The sequence below is a fragment of the Strongylocentrotus purpuratus genome, unplaced genomic scaffold, assembly GCF_000002235.5.
Source record: "Strongylocentrotus purpuratus isolate Spur 01 unplaced genomic scaffold, Spur_5.0 spur5_scaffold_10, whole genome shotgun sequence".
In the NCBI taxonomy this organism is placed as follows: domain Eukaryota; kingdom Metazoa; phylum Echinodermata; class Echinoidea; order Camarodonta; family Strongylocentrotidae; genus Strongylocentrotus; species Strongylocentrotus purpuratus.
Genome location: NW_022145595.1, coordinates 20,954,105 through 20,970,154, shown reverse-complemented (window position 1 = coordinate 20,970,154; position 16,050 = coordinate 20,954,105). Strand labels below are relative to the sequence as shown.

The 16,050-nt window shown below is 38.0% G+C and overlaps 1 protein-coding gene across 1 annotated transcript; it reads right to left on the bottom strand.

Moving 5' to 3' along the window:
• Positions 1-10,120: 10,120 nt before the first annotated feature.
• Positions 10,121-14,852, bottom strand: LOC100048987 (dickkopf-1; the record flags this gene model as incomplete). The annotated part of the gene is given in 2 exon segments (NM_001098459.1): positions 10,121-13,928; positions 14,582-14,852. Coding segments are annotated over 2 exon segments (819 nt in total), but the record flags the coding sequence as incomplete, so codon positions are not given.
• Positions 14,853-16,050: the final 1,198 nt, after the last annotated feature.

Below are 16,050 nucleotides of genomic sequence, written 5' to 3'. Positions count from 1 at the left end.
TATAGTCCCATATACCGTATAGACCTAATTGTCACGCAATGGAGATTATTTCGGACTACGCGGCAAGATGAATAATTACTGCTAAAGTTAACGACAAGTTTTGAATTGAATGGAATTTATATTCTTCTGTAACACACAATCAAATTACGTTTTAGCAATATAACATAAACAAAATATTATAACAATTTTTGGTTAATGTGTACGCAATATAATAATATACATACAAATGTTTTTTGATGATGGTGATGATGTTGATGATAACACAATATGCCTGTACTAAACCAATAATTATTCATTAAGAAAATTGCAGAAGAAAAAGGGCTATTACAATAAGCGACTGCTTGAAAGCGTGATAGCCCAAGGGAAAGGGAGTGAGTGGGGGGGGGGGGGGGGTGATGATTAAAAAAAAAGGTGACGATGATGATGCTGATGAAGGTGAGGATGTTGATGATAATGATGATGGTAAAAATGAAATGAAAATATGCTGATGTAAATATGTCTGACACAGAACAACGTATCTAAGTATACGGGAGTTATACAATATAGTGATGTATGTTTTAGTATAGGTATGTGAATGAAACATACGGTTTCCATATCATTCCAAGTGGCGTTGACGGGGGCACAGAAGGGGCGTACCCCCCCCCCCCCCCTCTTTGATTGACCTAGCCTATAGGAGAAGAAGAACAATTCTTTAAAAAAATAACAAAAATTGATATTTTATGGTGGTATATGGTTCAGAGATTTGGAATGTGAAGTCAGTAGGAAAAGGTATGAGAAGAACAGGGGGGGGGCGTTTCATGAAACAATTAGACGGTGGTTTTCACCGACTAATATCATGTTCACTGACAATTTAGTCAGCGCTGACTAAATTTGACCAATCGCAGGCCTGGAAAATAGTCGGTGACAAAAGAATCGTCAGTGAACATGATATTAGTCGGTGAAAACCACCGACTAATTGTTTCATGAAACGCCCCCCCCCCCCCCCCAGATCTGCCGTATCGTAGAAAGAACACAAATGAGCTTATGGAAAGGTTGGGTCGGGAAGAAACTGTGGTGGAAGTGGTAAGAGAAATAGGTTAAGATGGGTGGGTCATGAGTTGAGAAGGGAAGATGATGAACCTGTGAAAAGAGCGTGGGATCTGGAAGTGGATGGCATAAGAGGAAAAGGAAGGCCGAAGATTTCATGGAAATATATGGTGAAGAAAGAAAGCAGTAAGGCTAGTCTAAAGGAAGAGGATGCTCGAGAAGTGCAGGGAGGGAGTTAAATTTCATAAAAATAGTGTCCCTTATGTCATTATGGCAGAGAAAATTAACCATTAAAGGCTGCTGTTCGCTGAACCCAAAAGTAAAATAGTTTAAAAAAAGGGGCACACGGACACACTTCGGTCGAATACAAGCCGACATATCTTAAATATTCATCGGGTATGTGCCCTTAACCCCCCCCCCCCCCCCCCCCCGCCCGACGCAACAAGCAACCCAACAATTAATGTAATCAAATAAATTCTTGTTATTGGTTATTTTTGTTTCCTTATTTGTTATATTTGTGTCGTCATTGTTGTCCCTGCCACCAATGAATGTCAGAGAAATAACAGATCTATGCCCCCCCCCCCCCGGTGTTTTAATGTATCCGCCATTGTAAATTGTATGGTATTACGTGCTCATTAAGACATGGATTTCTGATAAAACGTACATACTTGCATTGATTGCTTTGATGAACTGGAAGACCAATAAAATCTGATGAAAAACGACATCTAAGTGACGCATAAATCCATCTTGAATGGGTGATCATCGTCTATTGTTAGGCGCCGATTGCCTACCGTGACAATGTATGTGTGGGACTATTGGACGGTAAATTGCCTCCAATTAACTCAAATTGGTTCCTTTTTCCCCACATCTCTCGATCTACGTGTGTGGGGTTGCAAGTACGCTCTGCAGTTCCTATTTGTCACCCCTATACAATAAGGTTGTTTATTTATTTATTTCCGAGGAGTTGCACATAAAACTTGATTTAATTTCATTCCATTCATCTTGTTTATTAACAATATAGCACGTGTTAAAATGAAACGAAATGTATACCTTGAAAGGACAACACATAACAATAGCTGATTACAATTAGCTTATACCAAATGGAGTCCAAATTATTTTATGACACAAAAAAAGATCCACTCTAAATTCGGCATGATGTGGCTACAATGATTGTGCTGCTTTTTGTGCATCATTATAACTCTCTAAAAATACATGTATATATTTTACGTTCTTTGTTTCCCTATGAACACAAATGCAAAAATGAAACGATATGAATGCTATTGCGTCTCTTATTTACCTCCGACTACCTATAAATACTATCACTTTTACCTTTATTATCTGAAAGTAAATCTTAATCTGCTCATTTCTACAGACTTAAACATGCATGCCAATATAACATGTATTGAACCTTTTTATAATAATTGTGATTGCTTCAATAGCTAAGAATTATTGATGCAAATGTCAAAAATAAGCAAATAAAAAAAATAGGTCATTGAAAACGCTCACGCGTATTTTTGTTTTGATTTGTAATAGAGTTGGACTTTTTAAACGATCAAAATAAATTGTTGTACTTCAACATTCTCTAATTTCACTTAGATAAAGAAACTGGCTGTCGCAGTTCCACATCCCTCTTAATGAACGAAAACACTTGCTTCCTCGAAAATCTTGTGCGGGATTCCTTTTCTTTGCCGAGATTTACTCATCCTAGTATTAAAGGATTAAAGTGATTATCAACAGGTTAAGATACATCTATAGGATAAACCGCCACTTGACGCAAATCAGGCCACTGAAAAAGTACTCATTACAGAATAATGGATTCCTAATGACGTTATAATTCACGTTTAAATATATTTAATGAATAAACCTCCCACGGCGCTTATCAAAGTTGATTCCTCTCAATAAATAGTAGACGTACTTTATTCAGAAAAGTCAACCTGCTGTTGATATACAATGTATTATATTCAATATAGTGCTGTGGTTAATTTTTTTTTATATGCTTGCTTTTTGGAAAGATCTTTTCATGACTAATCCTTCATGAATTTTGAGATAATTAAACCACAGCATATTTTAACCAAAAATCTATATCTATTCTAGGTTGAAATATTCCCCCAGTGCCTTTTGTACGCCCTGTCTCGTTGTAAACGTTGATGGCGATGTATACACCGAGTGTTATTCGCTGTTTTCCAAGTAGGCCTATTTCCCTGTGCTCGGTTCTCCAAGCTGATGAAAGCCTTTTTGTAGGACCTATGATAAGTATACCTGAATCGTGTAGACCGAAATACAGCCAAATTGAGGTATCTACATCTTGCGTCTTGCGTGGGGTCCCCTCTCTTTAAAGAGAGTTACAAATCCCTGTATTTAAAGGATTAAAGCGATTAACAGCAGGTTACGATACACTGAGGATAAACCGCCAATTGACGAAAATCTGTCTACTGAAAACGACTTTCATTTCGCGATAATAGATGCCTAATGACAGTTTTAAAAAATCATTTCGTTCATTGACTATGCTTCCCTCATAAAAAGATAACTAATGCTGGCACGCTTTCTGTAAAGGGATTCCACAGAAGAATATGGACTCCAGGGTCAACGACTTACTAAGCTTACGACAGACTGCAGCAAATCCCGGGTTTATTTTGCGTTTAATAAAATTATTGAACGTCGATGTTTCTATAGGCGCTTTACAGAAATATTACGCTGAAACCTGTACGACGGGGTGCTGTGTGTCCGGACACATTCTCCACTCCCTGGGGAGCATTCCAATTTACAGGCGCTCACACTGCCTTGGAAGCTACGGTGACCTTCGCATCCTATCTTACTCACCTAACTTACGACTGGTTGCAACCTTCTTACGATGAGTCGTAAGTCAAGACATGAGTATTATCGAAGAGAAATGACATAAAGAAAAAAATGATCATCTAGCCTTGTACAAAAAGGAGAAAATTAAGAAAAAATACAACAAGAACCACTATGTCTCTTTTTATCGCCGTTGCAACAGAAAATTTCTGGTTGGATATTTTCTACATCAGCTGATATAGAAAGCAATTATCGCTGCGATGTTGTTGGCATTTTTGTTCTTTCATAACAAGTATACGAAGTTCGAAATATAAAACAGTATTGCAAAATAGACGTAGGTGTTTTTATCGAGCACCGCCTGTATTATATTTTAATCATGAATTCTATAAAGAGATGACAATTCAAATTTTAATTTGCTTTTACTACCAGCTAAATTGACCAAATATCGTAAGTTATTGACAGAAGAAGCCAACATATGCATAGCTATTCTTTGACGCAAATTAACGCTTTTTTGTTAACCGTTCGCTAAAGGTATCAGGTTCATAATTATTGTGAGTGAGTAAAACAAAATCTCAGTATACTCTAGTTACTAAGCAACGTATTGATGACGATTATGACAATTAGAAGACTGGATAATTTATACGGGTCAGTTTTCCTGATATTCAAAAAGACAGCGGCTTTATAAAGTGCATCTAACGCCATATACATACCGTGACACTGTCGGGCGCATTATCAAGCCGCGGACCAATTTGTCTGGGTAATTACGCGCTCCGGGTATCCCGATTAAAGGTCCCGCGGGCTAACGGTTCAGCGCGCGCGGTCGGTTAGCCTGTAACGCGATCGGGGCGCGCAGCATGCTCGCTGCGAGGAATAAACCCTCACGGACCGGCATTCCTGCTGTGGTTCACCGTCTTAAAGGCATACTGAACGTTTCAGGAATTTAACTTGAAATACTCCTAGTCTGATTAAAGATCTTCTTCTTCCATTTGTATTCTGCATGAGTCTTAAAGTGTGGAATTTCAATGTCTAGATGTAAAAGCTGTCGGCCTTGGAATCAAACAAGGCCCAAAGGTTCAAGATTCAAGGTATAGGGCTTTAATAACGCCCCCACGGTTCCCTTATAATGATTGACTTTTAATTTAGAACCCGAAGATGAATTCTTAAATTTTGCGTTTCAGATAAGGTCTTATTTTTGTATTAGCATAATCATTATCAATTGAAGTCATGATAATCGCATATGTGTTCACAAAACTATACAAAACAAATTATGCCTACATAATTTGATAGCTCTTGTTAACTTTACTTAATCTTTAAGTCTATTTCTGTCTGAGCTTTTTTGTAAACGTATATAGGTTTGCGAATCCCTAAAACAAGGCATTTGCCGCTCTCCACCCAGGTGTTCGGTAAATCATTGTGTCATTGTAACCATGATATTACGCAAATAAATCATCCAATATGTAATCCAGTATGTAATGATGAATACTCCGCAGATTATGCCTCGAAATGCCAAAATCGTTATAGGCCTATATACACGGACAACTGACTGGTAATAAAATACACAATGTATACGAAATTCGATATGATTTTAACCACTGCTAGAGTGCAATTATCATTTGTTTTGACAATACTTCAGCCCTCCTTGGGCACTGGGCTTGCCGAAATTGTGTTCTTATCTTTCACGTCATATCCAATTTTGATCCCGTGTTATTAAATATTCCGGAATCGTTTGCATAGGGGTTCTAATTTGCTTTGACATGAACATTGTTTTAGGCGTAGCGGAAATTGCACACCATGCAGTCTCCATTTTCAGGGTCATTTCGTGGCTTGAAAATGAAAAAGATTGAGAGAGAAACTAGGTTTTCCAGGTGAGCACTAATCTTGAAGTTCAAATGTCAATGTCAATTTTTGCATATTCGAAGAATTATCGTTAGTCAGAAAGGTTGTTCGACAAGGCTTGATGATAATAATGAAGATGGTGACGCTTATGATGAGGATTATACTACTACCAGTTTCGCTACCTCTAACTTCCATACTCTCCCCTCTCCCACTCATTTTTTACATCAAAATATACCGACCCACCCCATGACACGCCCGTGCTGTATCCAGTGTTGTATCTAGGGGAGGGCAGAGGGGGGCACACGCCCCGGGTGGCACTTGAAGCATAGCAATAATTATAGTAGACTCGAAGGGGCGCAAAACGTAAAAGATGGCCAGAAGAGAGAAGGGGCAAAGAGAAGAGAACTTGTGGTCCGATTGATTCGAACTCTAAACCCTTGGATTAAAAGTCAAGTGACACCTCTTTACCACGTCACCTCCCTCTTGAGTAGGGGTGAAAGTTGGACAATCTACCAATCGGTCGCTTTGTTCCCACCCGTATTAAATATTCAATTAACGCACTGGTTACCGCTCTCAAGGAAATACGAGAAATATTATTATGTGTGTATTTGAACTGGGAAATTTATTAGGGTTCAGGCGCCATTTGTATGTTTGCCTGTGCGTTATAATTCCTGGGTAGTACGCCACTGGTCGTATCACAGTATGTTTATAGATAGTACTAAATTATTTATCGTGTATGTTCATCAAGTTGAACAGGTTATGCTCATCAAATATAAAATCTCTTTTGGTGAATTTTTTAAAATGTGAATTATTTTCATTTATCGTCGCTGTTTTCACGAAGTGACGGTAGTAAAAAAATATTGCATTCACTTTGCGTGACGATTTTCCTCACTACCGTTACTTCGTGAAAACAAGGACAGGGTACCTCACTTTTCGTAGGCTTCCTTTCCATATTGCACTTGAAGTTTACCACCCTCCCCCTCCTTCTCTCTATCTCTCTAACATCATCCCCCTCATTCCCTGTCTGTCTCTGTCTCTCTATAACCTTATCTTCACCATCCCTCTATCTCTTTCTTACTGTCGATCTCCTTCCCCTTTTTCCTCTTTCTCTATTCGCTACTCCGAACCTTCTTATTGGGTTAATCAATGGCTCTCTCTCTCGCAATCCACTCTATCTCAATTCCTCCACCACTCCCAATCCCTCCCCATACCCCCCCCCCCCCATCTCTCTCTCTCTCTCTCTCTCTCTCTCTCACTCTCATATTCTACTTCTAACGATGTATAATGTCACACGATAATATTTAATAATACACAATTGCAGCTCGTGTACGGTAATATACAAATTTAATTCTCTTGTATAAAGGCATGTACAGATATGTACAAAGGTCGGTACCACAATGGCCCTTTCATAAATAATAATAGACAAGATAAAAAGCACAACATAAAAGTGATATTAAATCGAGGTAAAACACTAAATAAACCAATTTACCACAGACAAAATCATCATTATAGTAAAAATGATTGATAACCATGATCAAGATAAGAACTAATTAATAATCATCGATCAGGAACAAAAATAATGAAGAAGAAACATTATTCTTGATTGCAAGATAAATCATCTAGTCATAATCAAGCATGCCTTGATTACGTATCCGAATATACGATTGGAACAGATATTGTAATCAAGCAATAAATTGCCCGCCAAAAGGTCGCATTTACGAATGGTCTTATTTTAGATGTGTTACGACCTTTTGGCAGACAATCGAATGTAATAGCTGCCTAATTGGTTTAAAGTCATTAATGTAGGTTATGCGGTATAATCATGCATCATTGTCATAACAAGAAATTTCTAATCAAAATACTGAGAACGGTACAGCTTATCAGTAAATTTAACTAAATTACATTCAAGTCATAACAGAGAAAAGTAATCAAATATCATGAATGAAAAACAACGAAAGAAAAACGATTGTTTCAACGAAACTGTTCAGAAATATTATTAACTAACTTATGAAAACAAAACGCTGTAGCTCCATTCTTTAGTCATCGAAAAGCAGCAAGCTTTATCAAATTTTCTATACGATTTCAGTACATGATTTGTTTTTGCTAAAATATTATATAAAAATACACTTTTCAAAACTCTGTAAAATTGTTGTTTACATGATTTATTCAAAATTTTAAAATCTTAAATATGTTTTACAAATCTTTATCTATGCAGGTTGAAATATATATTCTCGTTATTATCAACTTAAATTACCATCTAATTCAAAGCCTGAAAAACGTGTCACTATGAGTCAAGTATTCTATTACGATATGTGGAATCAAGTACAACTCTCTACATAATAAAATACACTTGAAAACGATCGCATATGATCAGAATACATTGTGAAAACGTGTCAGAATACAATGTTACCATAATTTCCGCCGTGTGTAGATATTTTAGAAAACAGAATGATTGAATGTTGAATTCACATATAGAGAGAGTATAATAAGTTAAACGGTAAAACAAACAACAGGTCCATCTCAGAGAACCTGAAAAGAGAAGCAAAAAGTTTTTCCATTCGAACATTAACTGTTGAATGTCCTCGTTATGAGCAAAATCTATGAGCAAAATCCATGCGCATCAAGGGGAAAGGGTAGATAGAGAGAGAGAGAGAGAGAGAGAGAGAACAAAAATCATTTATCCTTTCGTAATAAGACTCTTCCTTCATTGGAAAAGAAAATGAAACCGAAATCACAAAGAATCAAAAACTCATTATCCGAAGATAAAGAAATTATTTTTCTTCATCGGCGTCCGTTTGAGATGCAAATGCGGCCGGCGCCACGGCGTATACACCGCACCGCTACCAGCCAAATTAGAGATGATATGTGAGGGAGAAAGAAAAGATGAGGATGAAAGAAAATTGAGGAATGGAAAATGATCCTAATGAAAAGTCCGGACATGATATGGCATCATAGAAGAGATTCAAATCAAAGAGAGAATACACATCGGCTTAATAAGGGGCGAAGTATGAAAGATAGGCAACTCTGACGGCATGAACGGAATGGCGCTAGGCGGCGAACTCAGACAAAGGATAAATGACTCGGTAGGAATTTAAAACAAAGTCCGAATTAGGACGTAATCATTTTGTAGTTCGGTTCAACGGGATAACTTTTAAATGACAATACTGAAATGTCAACATGCATGGCTGATATTCCAGCCGTAGAGTTTAAGCCAGAACTTCTCTGGACATGGACAGGAGTGGAATCCACTCGACTATGAATTCACTCTTTTAGGTATGGACTCGTAGTCTCTTAATTCTGGAGTGCAAATTCACCTCAAAACAGCCGAATTCACTCTCAGATTAGTAATTTCAAACCTCAATTTTGGAGTTGTTTGAACTATAACCAAAAAAAAATCACTGGTACCACTCCTGCGAGTCTGGATTTGAAATCCTTTGCATGCACCTAGAGTGGAAATGCAAAAGGAACAACACAACGATTGCTTTGCTAAGTACCCAATCATCTTTAATAATTTAAACAGGAAACGATGCTGATCGTTAATCAATTTAGAGAATAAGTTGGTGATGACTTGGGGTATTGGTCGAATAGGAATTCCGTGAAACGAGCAAAACATGCTCATTAAATTGCTTGAAGTAGTATCACCCAGGAAAGCACGTCTCAATTCTGATTCAGAATATAATTTGTCAGTCTATAGCATCTGGGCAAATACAAAGGCACTATGAAACAATAACTAACCATAATGCCCAACAATGTAAGAGAGTGATTATATCAATACTTTGTCCATGAAACCCGAATGATTCATCGATTTACATCACCTCTACATCGCTCTACATTTCCAATTTGGCAACGTTGTGTCCAATTTAAAACATCTTCTTACCCGTTTCATAAAAAATAAATATATTCACCATCATGCTCATGATTAAAACAAAAAACATAATACTTAAGTACTCTTCAAAAAGAAGGTGTTCAATAATTATCGTAAGTTTTTGTAATATATTCAGTTTTGATTTCAAGTCGTCAAAATGGCGGATAAAATGTTGCCTGATTGTTACGTCAGTATCGATTTTGTCGCGTATTTTTGTCCGATTCTATTTTTTTCTTATCAACCATTGAAATCTTGTTAACTATAATTTTGCGAATCGTTATTTTGCTCATAGTAACATTACTTGTGTGGAATCATGCTCCAGGTATTTAAAGCGACACCACAAACTATACGATCTGACTACGACCCGATTTTGGAAGGACTCGCAATAGCAATTGACTCGGAACATTTAAACCTGTATTAACTTAGTTAAAAATACATAAATATAAATAATAGAATAAAAATGTCAGCAGACTGCAAGTTTCCTTGATGGAGTAAAAATTAATATCGGCTCCGAATCGTAGTGACGTCGTTTCAGTTGTGCGATTGTCTACGAATTGAAGCCGATTTGGCTTTTATGCCGACTAGAAGGCTTAGGTTTTCTTTTTCGATTGCTGATGTTTATTTCGTTATTCAGAACCTCATTCAAGAAGACGATTATGATCAAATTTCCATAGCCATTGCAACTGCGATTTCTATTTAAAAAATCGATCGTAGAAGCGTCGCATTGTATGCGGTGGACTTTAATTGGCGTCCTCTCCTCTCCATGTTCGCTGTAATCCTAACACGAGGCGAGATCGAAGCAGAAGGCCGTCAAATGCCAAACTTGCGAGGAAACGCCAAAACAGCCCTCGCGGATTTCGTATTTTAAGAAGCCCTAAAACCACAATCGGGATTATTCTCCAAGCATATACCCTGTGACTCAGAATTGTCAAAATAAACAGGATTCGAGGCTCAACCTGTGTTGCCTACTTTTCGCATTTTAAGCATTGCCTGATTGACGTGCAATGTTGTCCAAATCGCGCGAGCAAAACAAAGGTGGGGCAAACGTATTGTCAGTGTGTGATTAAAATGTCAGCATTGAAACGACACAATTTTCCTCGTAAATGTCATCCCAATTTAAATAACCGCACCCATTGAGAAGAAAAAAAAATGAAAAACGTAGTTAATCTTTATCCGAATTTTGCTTTCTCCGAAGAGGGCTTTATTTTTTATTCCAGTCCGTTGTAATTCATATTTGATGGGAGAACGTCCTATTATTACATAATAACATATCATACCATGTTAATATGTCGTTTGAATAATTATAACTCTTAATAATGTTTTTAAGGGAGAGAATAACCGCACACTCCTATTTCAAATCAGGGGCTTAAGTTTAACTCTTTTTTTTGGGGGGGGGGGGGGGGAGGGGGGCTTTGAAGCGACACCCAACAATTTCACGGAAGACCGGTGACGAAATTAAGGGTGTGTCCGATTGTCAGACAGTCACACTTGGCAGGTAGAGAGAAACGCTCCACTATTAGCCTACATGCAGAAAACAGGGGGTAATTATTTCTGAAACAATAACCGCATCGCTCAACTTCCCATTTTCACACGTTAAAATAGAATATTACCGTTAGAATGACCACAATCTATTGCAAGAACTATACAATACGCCGTGGTATATAATATTCTGGACTATATAGAGGTTATGACAAAATTTAACAAACGTTTGGATTAGAGACTAATACGATTTTTATGGTTAAGGGTGTGGCTCTGGGAAGCCATTAAATCTTTTGAGCCGTGTTCTGAAGCCAAATTCCTTGAACAATGACACAGGAGAGGCCATTGCCAAGGTGATAATTACAAGAAATAGATATTTCCGATGTCATTAAATCATCACTTTTCACCTCTTTTGCTTTCATTTTGAATCTAATAACTATTGATTTAACGGCTATTTCTTGTAATAGAGTGTTCCTAACTTCATTGCCCAGTTCCTAACCCCTTCCAAGCTCAGCTGTGTATCATCGTATTTCGAATGTTCCGTTAGCCATTAATTTATGATTCGAACAAGGTTTCAGGAAAAGGTAAAACGCAGTATTTACTACTTTCAACGCAAAGCATAAAACGCATAACTTATTTTTTTTTTAAATAAACCAACCAAAAACACAAACAGTGGAAAATATCTCGCATTTCAACAGGAAATTAAGTTCGGCAGTAAATGTAAACAAGGAAATTGTGAATCGTTGATTCTCAGATCGGACATATTGATAGATTTATAGCTTAAGATAACCAAGTTAAGAAAAAAGAAACTAAAAAGGAAAAAACAAAACAACCAAAATCGAAAAGGTTTTGACGCAAAGGTGTCACTTTCAATTTGTCCAAGAATAACTTTTGATCAAAAAGTGACACTATACTCGGCCTTATCATGACTGTAAGCGACTACAAAAAATACATATTTCGAAACAAGTTTCATATTAATGTTGTACCCTAAAGTCTGTGCATGTTAACGAATTTTACGAAGGATAATACGAACAAGTACATGCTTTAAGCATGCAATACAGCCTCATGTCTATTCCGATAAATCCTCTTAATTTAAGTATAATTGGTACATAAATATAACAAAATTAAAACGAACCGTCGTAAGAACTGATTACTATAGCTCTTACTGGAATCATAAATAATTTTTAAATCATAAACAAAATCGTTTTCGAATATGGTGTTAACATCGATATAGAAATATCTTACCCGTGTTATGTACAAACAAGAAAATAATACATATTCTCAAATATAAGGTTACTATATATTGCTCCATAACAATTAGAAATCAAACTGAATTTACTGTTGGCATGGATACAACATGTTCACGTGACCTTTATCACATGACATACAACATGTTCACGTGACCAGTATCACATGACATAACGTGATTGAGAGTTGGGTTATATACTTAAATCAATAGAGAGATATCACATGATTGATGTTGTTACGTCACACACTGGTCATCCACGCCACATGAATACAATGATAAGTTTTACATGTGCACTGCCTTAAACGTCAGTGATATATTCATATCTGAATACAGATTTCAATTTCTTTAGAATTTAACATCGATTTTGTATACACTTATTATCATTTTTGCCAGTGCAATTTTCGAGGCTAGATGCCCTGATTAAGATTGATGCAAATTAAAACATAAACATACTAACGTTACGTGTCTCATAAATTAATACCATGATTAATAAATTAAGTACAATAGTTGTGAAAATATCCTTTTATATAATTAAGTGTTTTGTTGGTTATCATGAAATGCTATATTAAATACAAAACTGTGACTAATAAAGCCAGAATCTTACCCCCTAATCATTAGAGAAAGTTACTTCTTACTTAGATTTTCTCATCTCTGCATTTTGCATGGTCGCACTGGAAGACCTGCAGTTAAATGACATCGCAATATGACCCTCTGTATTATCGATTTAGTTAAACAGATACCATAACTCAGCTCATCATGACCGACAAGCGACTCTCTATAACTCGTTTGCTTTCTCCATACCGCACCAATCATATTTTTATCTATTTTTCATAAAGTGGAACAATCGAGCGAGATTTTTCGAATGGCGACACTGCTTGAGGAGATTTTAAAGAGCGGCGACAGACAGGGAGAGTTCGGCAGTGAAACGGCTTCATCAAGGAGTTGGGTTTACTTTTCCAATTAGCGATGTCTGACTGTTCCGACTCCCCGTCAAAGGTCTGGCGCCCGTCCTATGATTGTCTTCCTCATCATATTCGGATTATCCTCTCATCATTTTGCGCAAGATGCTCATCATACCATTCGCATCTCACCATCTTGCTACCTCATCAAGTCATCAGAAGGATCATGGTGATCATAATACAGTTAACTGGCTGGCCTCAATATCGGCTTGTTCCGTTCGCGTAATTTCGGTTGTGTCCCTGTACGCCGTGCCTTTCAATTTCTCCGCCGACCGCCCCATCATCCACCGCTCGCCTCTGCCGGCGAGGTCGAAGAGCTTCTCGCCTGATTCCGCCGAGAGGTAGCCAAGGAGGTCGCCGTCGTTCTTGCTCGGAAGCGGTCGAATCTTTTCGACCGGAAGCGACAGTAATCTCTCGCGCTGTGACAAGGTTTCACCCTGTGCAGCGCCCTCTCCGCCACCTCGTTCCGTGCTGGTGCCACTCGATCGGTGCTTGACGGCTTGGCAGACGTGGAGGCGGCGTTCGGGAACAGAATCGCGCTTGCAGGAGAGACCTTGCGAACACTCGCATCGCTGGAAGACATCCGTGAGACGATCGCGTTTCTTGGTGCAGATGTCCCCCTCTTCCAGCATCGGCTTACACATTTTGGACCAGAGATGTTGAGCGCAGCACAAACCGTCCTCGCACGATACAGATGAAGAACACTGCTCACCCTGGCGAGCTAGAAAGAACAAAAAAAAAAAAAAAAACATTGATTAAGAAAACAGACAGGAAACTCGAGTTCAGAGGGTTGTCGATTTCCGAAAGCCCCCAAACCTTTCTCATGAACTATGCCCACAATCCTGAAACACATCTGGATAAGATAATATATATATATATATATATATATATATGTAAAAGTCTGGAATCAATAACCAACCATTCCTTATTTTACAGAGTTATCGATCATGTGTATTCAATTTCTCCCGTACTATATAAACGCTCATCTCTGTCAGATTTTACCTCAAAATTGAATTGGGGTGTCAACGTACAGTAATTGAGGACCAATACCTCGCAAGAGGGCACTAGGTTATCAGTTTATTTCGGGCCTGGAACCTTCAAATTGTAAGGGAGAGGGGAGAAAGTGTACTGAATAAATCTAAAAATATTATGAAAAGGGGTGGAGGAGGGGGGAATGAGTAGTGGAAGGAGGGGAGAGGGGTAGGGTAGGGGAAGAAGGGAGACGTAGGGGGCAGAGTGAGAGCGGATAGATAAAGAGGGAGGGGAAGGAGAGGGGAAGGGGACAGAGTGATCGGAGAGGAAGAGGGAGGGGAAGGAGAAGGAAGACGAGAGAAGGACACTGAATAAATCGAATAATTATTATGAAAAACCTACCTTTTCTTAGTTTAAACTTGGTGTCCTGAAGGATACTCTCCTCCTCCTCGTTCACTTCCGACTCGAAGTTTTGCACGGCGGTGTTGTAGGCCTCGTCGAATCGGAACTGATGGGGGATGCAGCGACCATCGACACACGTGTTTCCCTGGCAACACATCTTGTTTCTATGGCAACGACGATGCGACTTTCTGCACCTGAGACATGACTTGTGGCCCTCGCCGCTGTGGCAGTAGTACTTGTACGGGCACTCCCTGTCTGCCTCACATAGCACCTGGAATGAGCAAGTGAGATTGAAATGCTTTTAAATAACATACACAATACGCTAACTTTATTAATCAATATGCAATAGAGGGTATAGTATTGATGAATTGATCTTAAATGATAATTAAAACATCATGCAATTTCCTTGTTCCTACAACAAAGATTTATATCTAAGATTATGTTTGTATAAGTATGTGTGTATATATATTTAGCCCAGAAAATGCCATTCACAAGGACTAAGGGTCAACTCGGAATGGGATACTAAAAATCGATTGTCACGCAATTGCCAATCAATTCTCTTTAAGCCTATGTTTCAACGTTATTCGTGGAATAAAATAGAATAGTCCATGTGTACTCATTATTCACGCAGAAAGCCATTAGACCTTGAATCTAATTTTGGTTTACAATTATGGTGGAGAAGGCCCATCTATGTTTCAAATTTATTGGTGGAATGATATAGAATACTTCATATTTTTAACCCGCGTTTTAGTTTACACCTATGGTAGCCTCCCGAACAAACACCCTTTATTCTCGTCGACAAGATACCGGAAATCATAATTCAATTCGATGTCCTATTTTGTTACAATCACTCTACACGAAAGGGGCAGAGAGAGAGGGAGGATGAAAGAGAAGGAGATACACAAACAAAAACAGACAGATAATCGTAGCCATCGAGTCAGCAGAGAAAGGAGGGCAGGAGTAAGAGAGAGGACGTAAAAATGGGATAATGAAATATGGCTTTACTGCAGATTTTATTCGCGTAAAAGCAACACATAAAATGTTTTATTTATTGTTCGTACACTTAACCATGATTGAAAGTCATAAATCTTCGACTCGTCTAACATGTAAAATGGATCAAAAGAGGATATGGAAACGTAATTCTATCACATAATAACCCGGGTATGATTCAAAGGGCTTGTTGTCTGGACCCAATGCTCTTTTCAGAACTATCTGTATACAAAGTTCTCCAGGGACATAATGTCATGGAATTTAAATCGAGTACAGCGCAAATGTAACAGTCTTTCATGTTTTCTTGATTAAGCAGTGTATCCAGTAGTTCCAAATCTTAATTCTATGAATTGCCATCGGTTACCCTACTCGAAACTGTTCATTTATGCAAATTGTTTAATTTCTTACGGATTAACGAAAGCAAAATCCTAAAATTCAGATGAATACCAATTCAGGGATCTATCATTAATTGAACAATA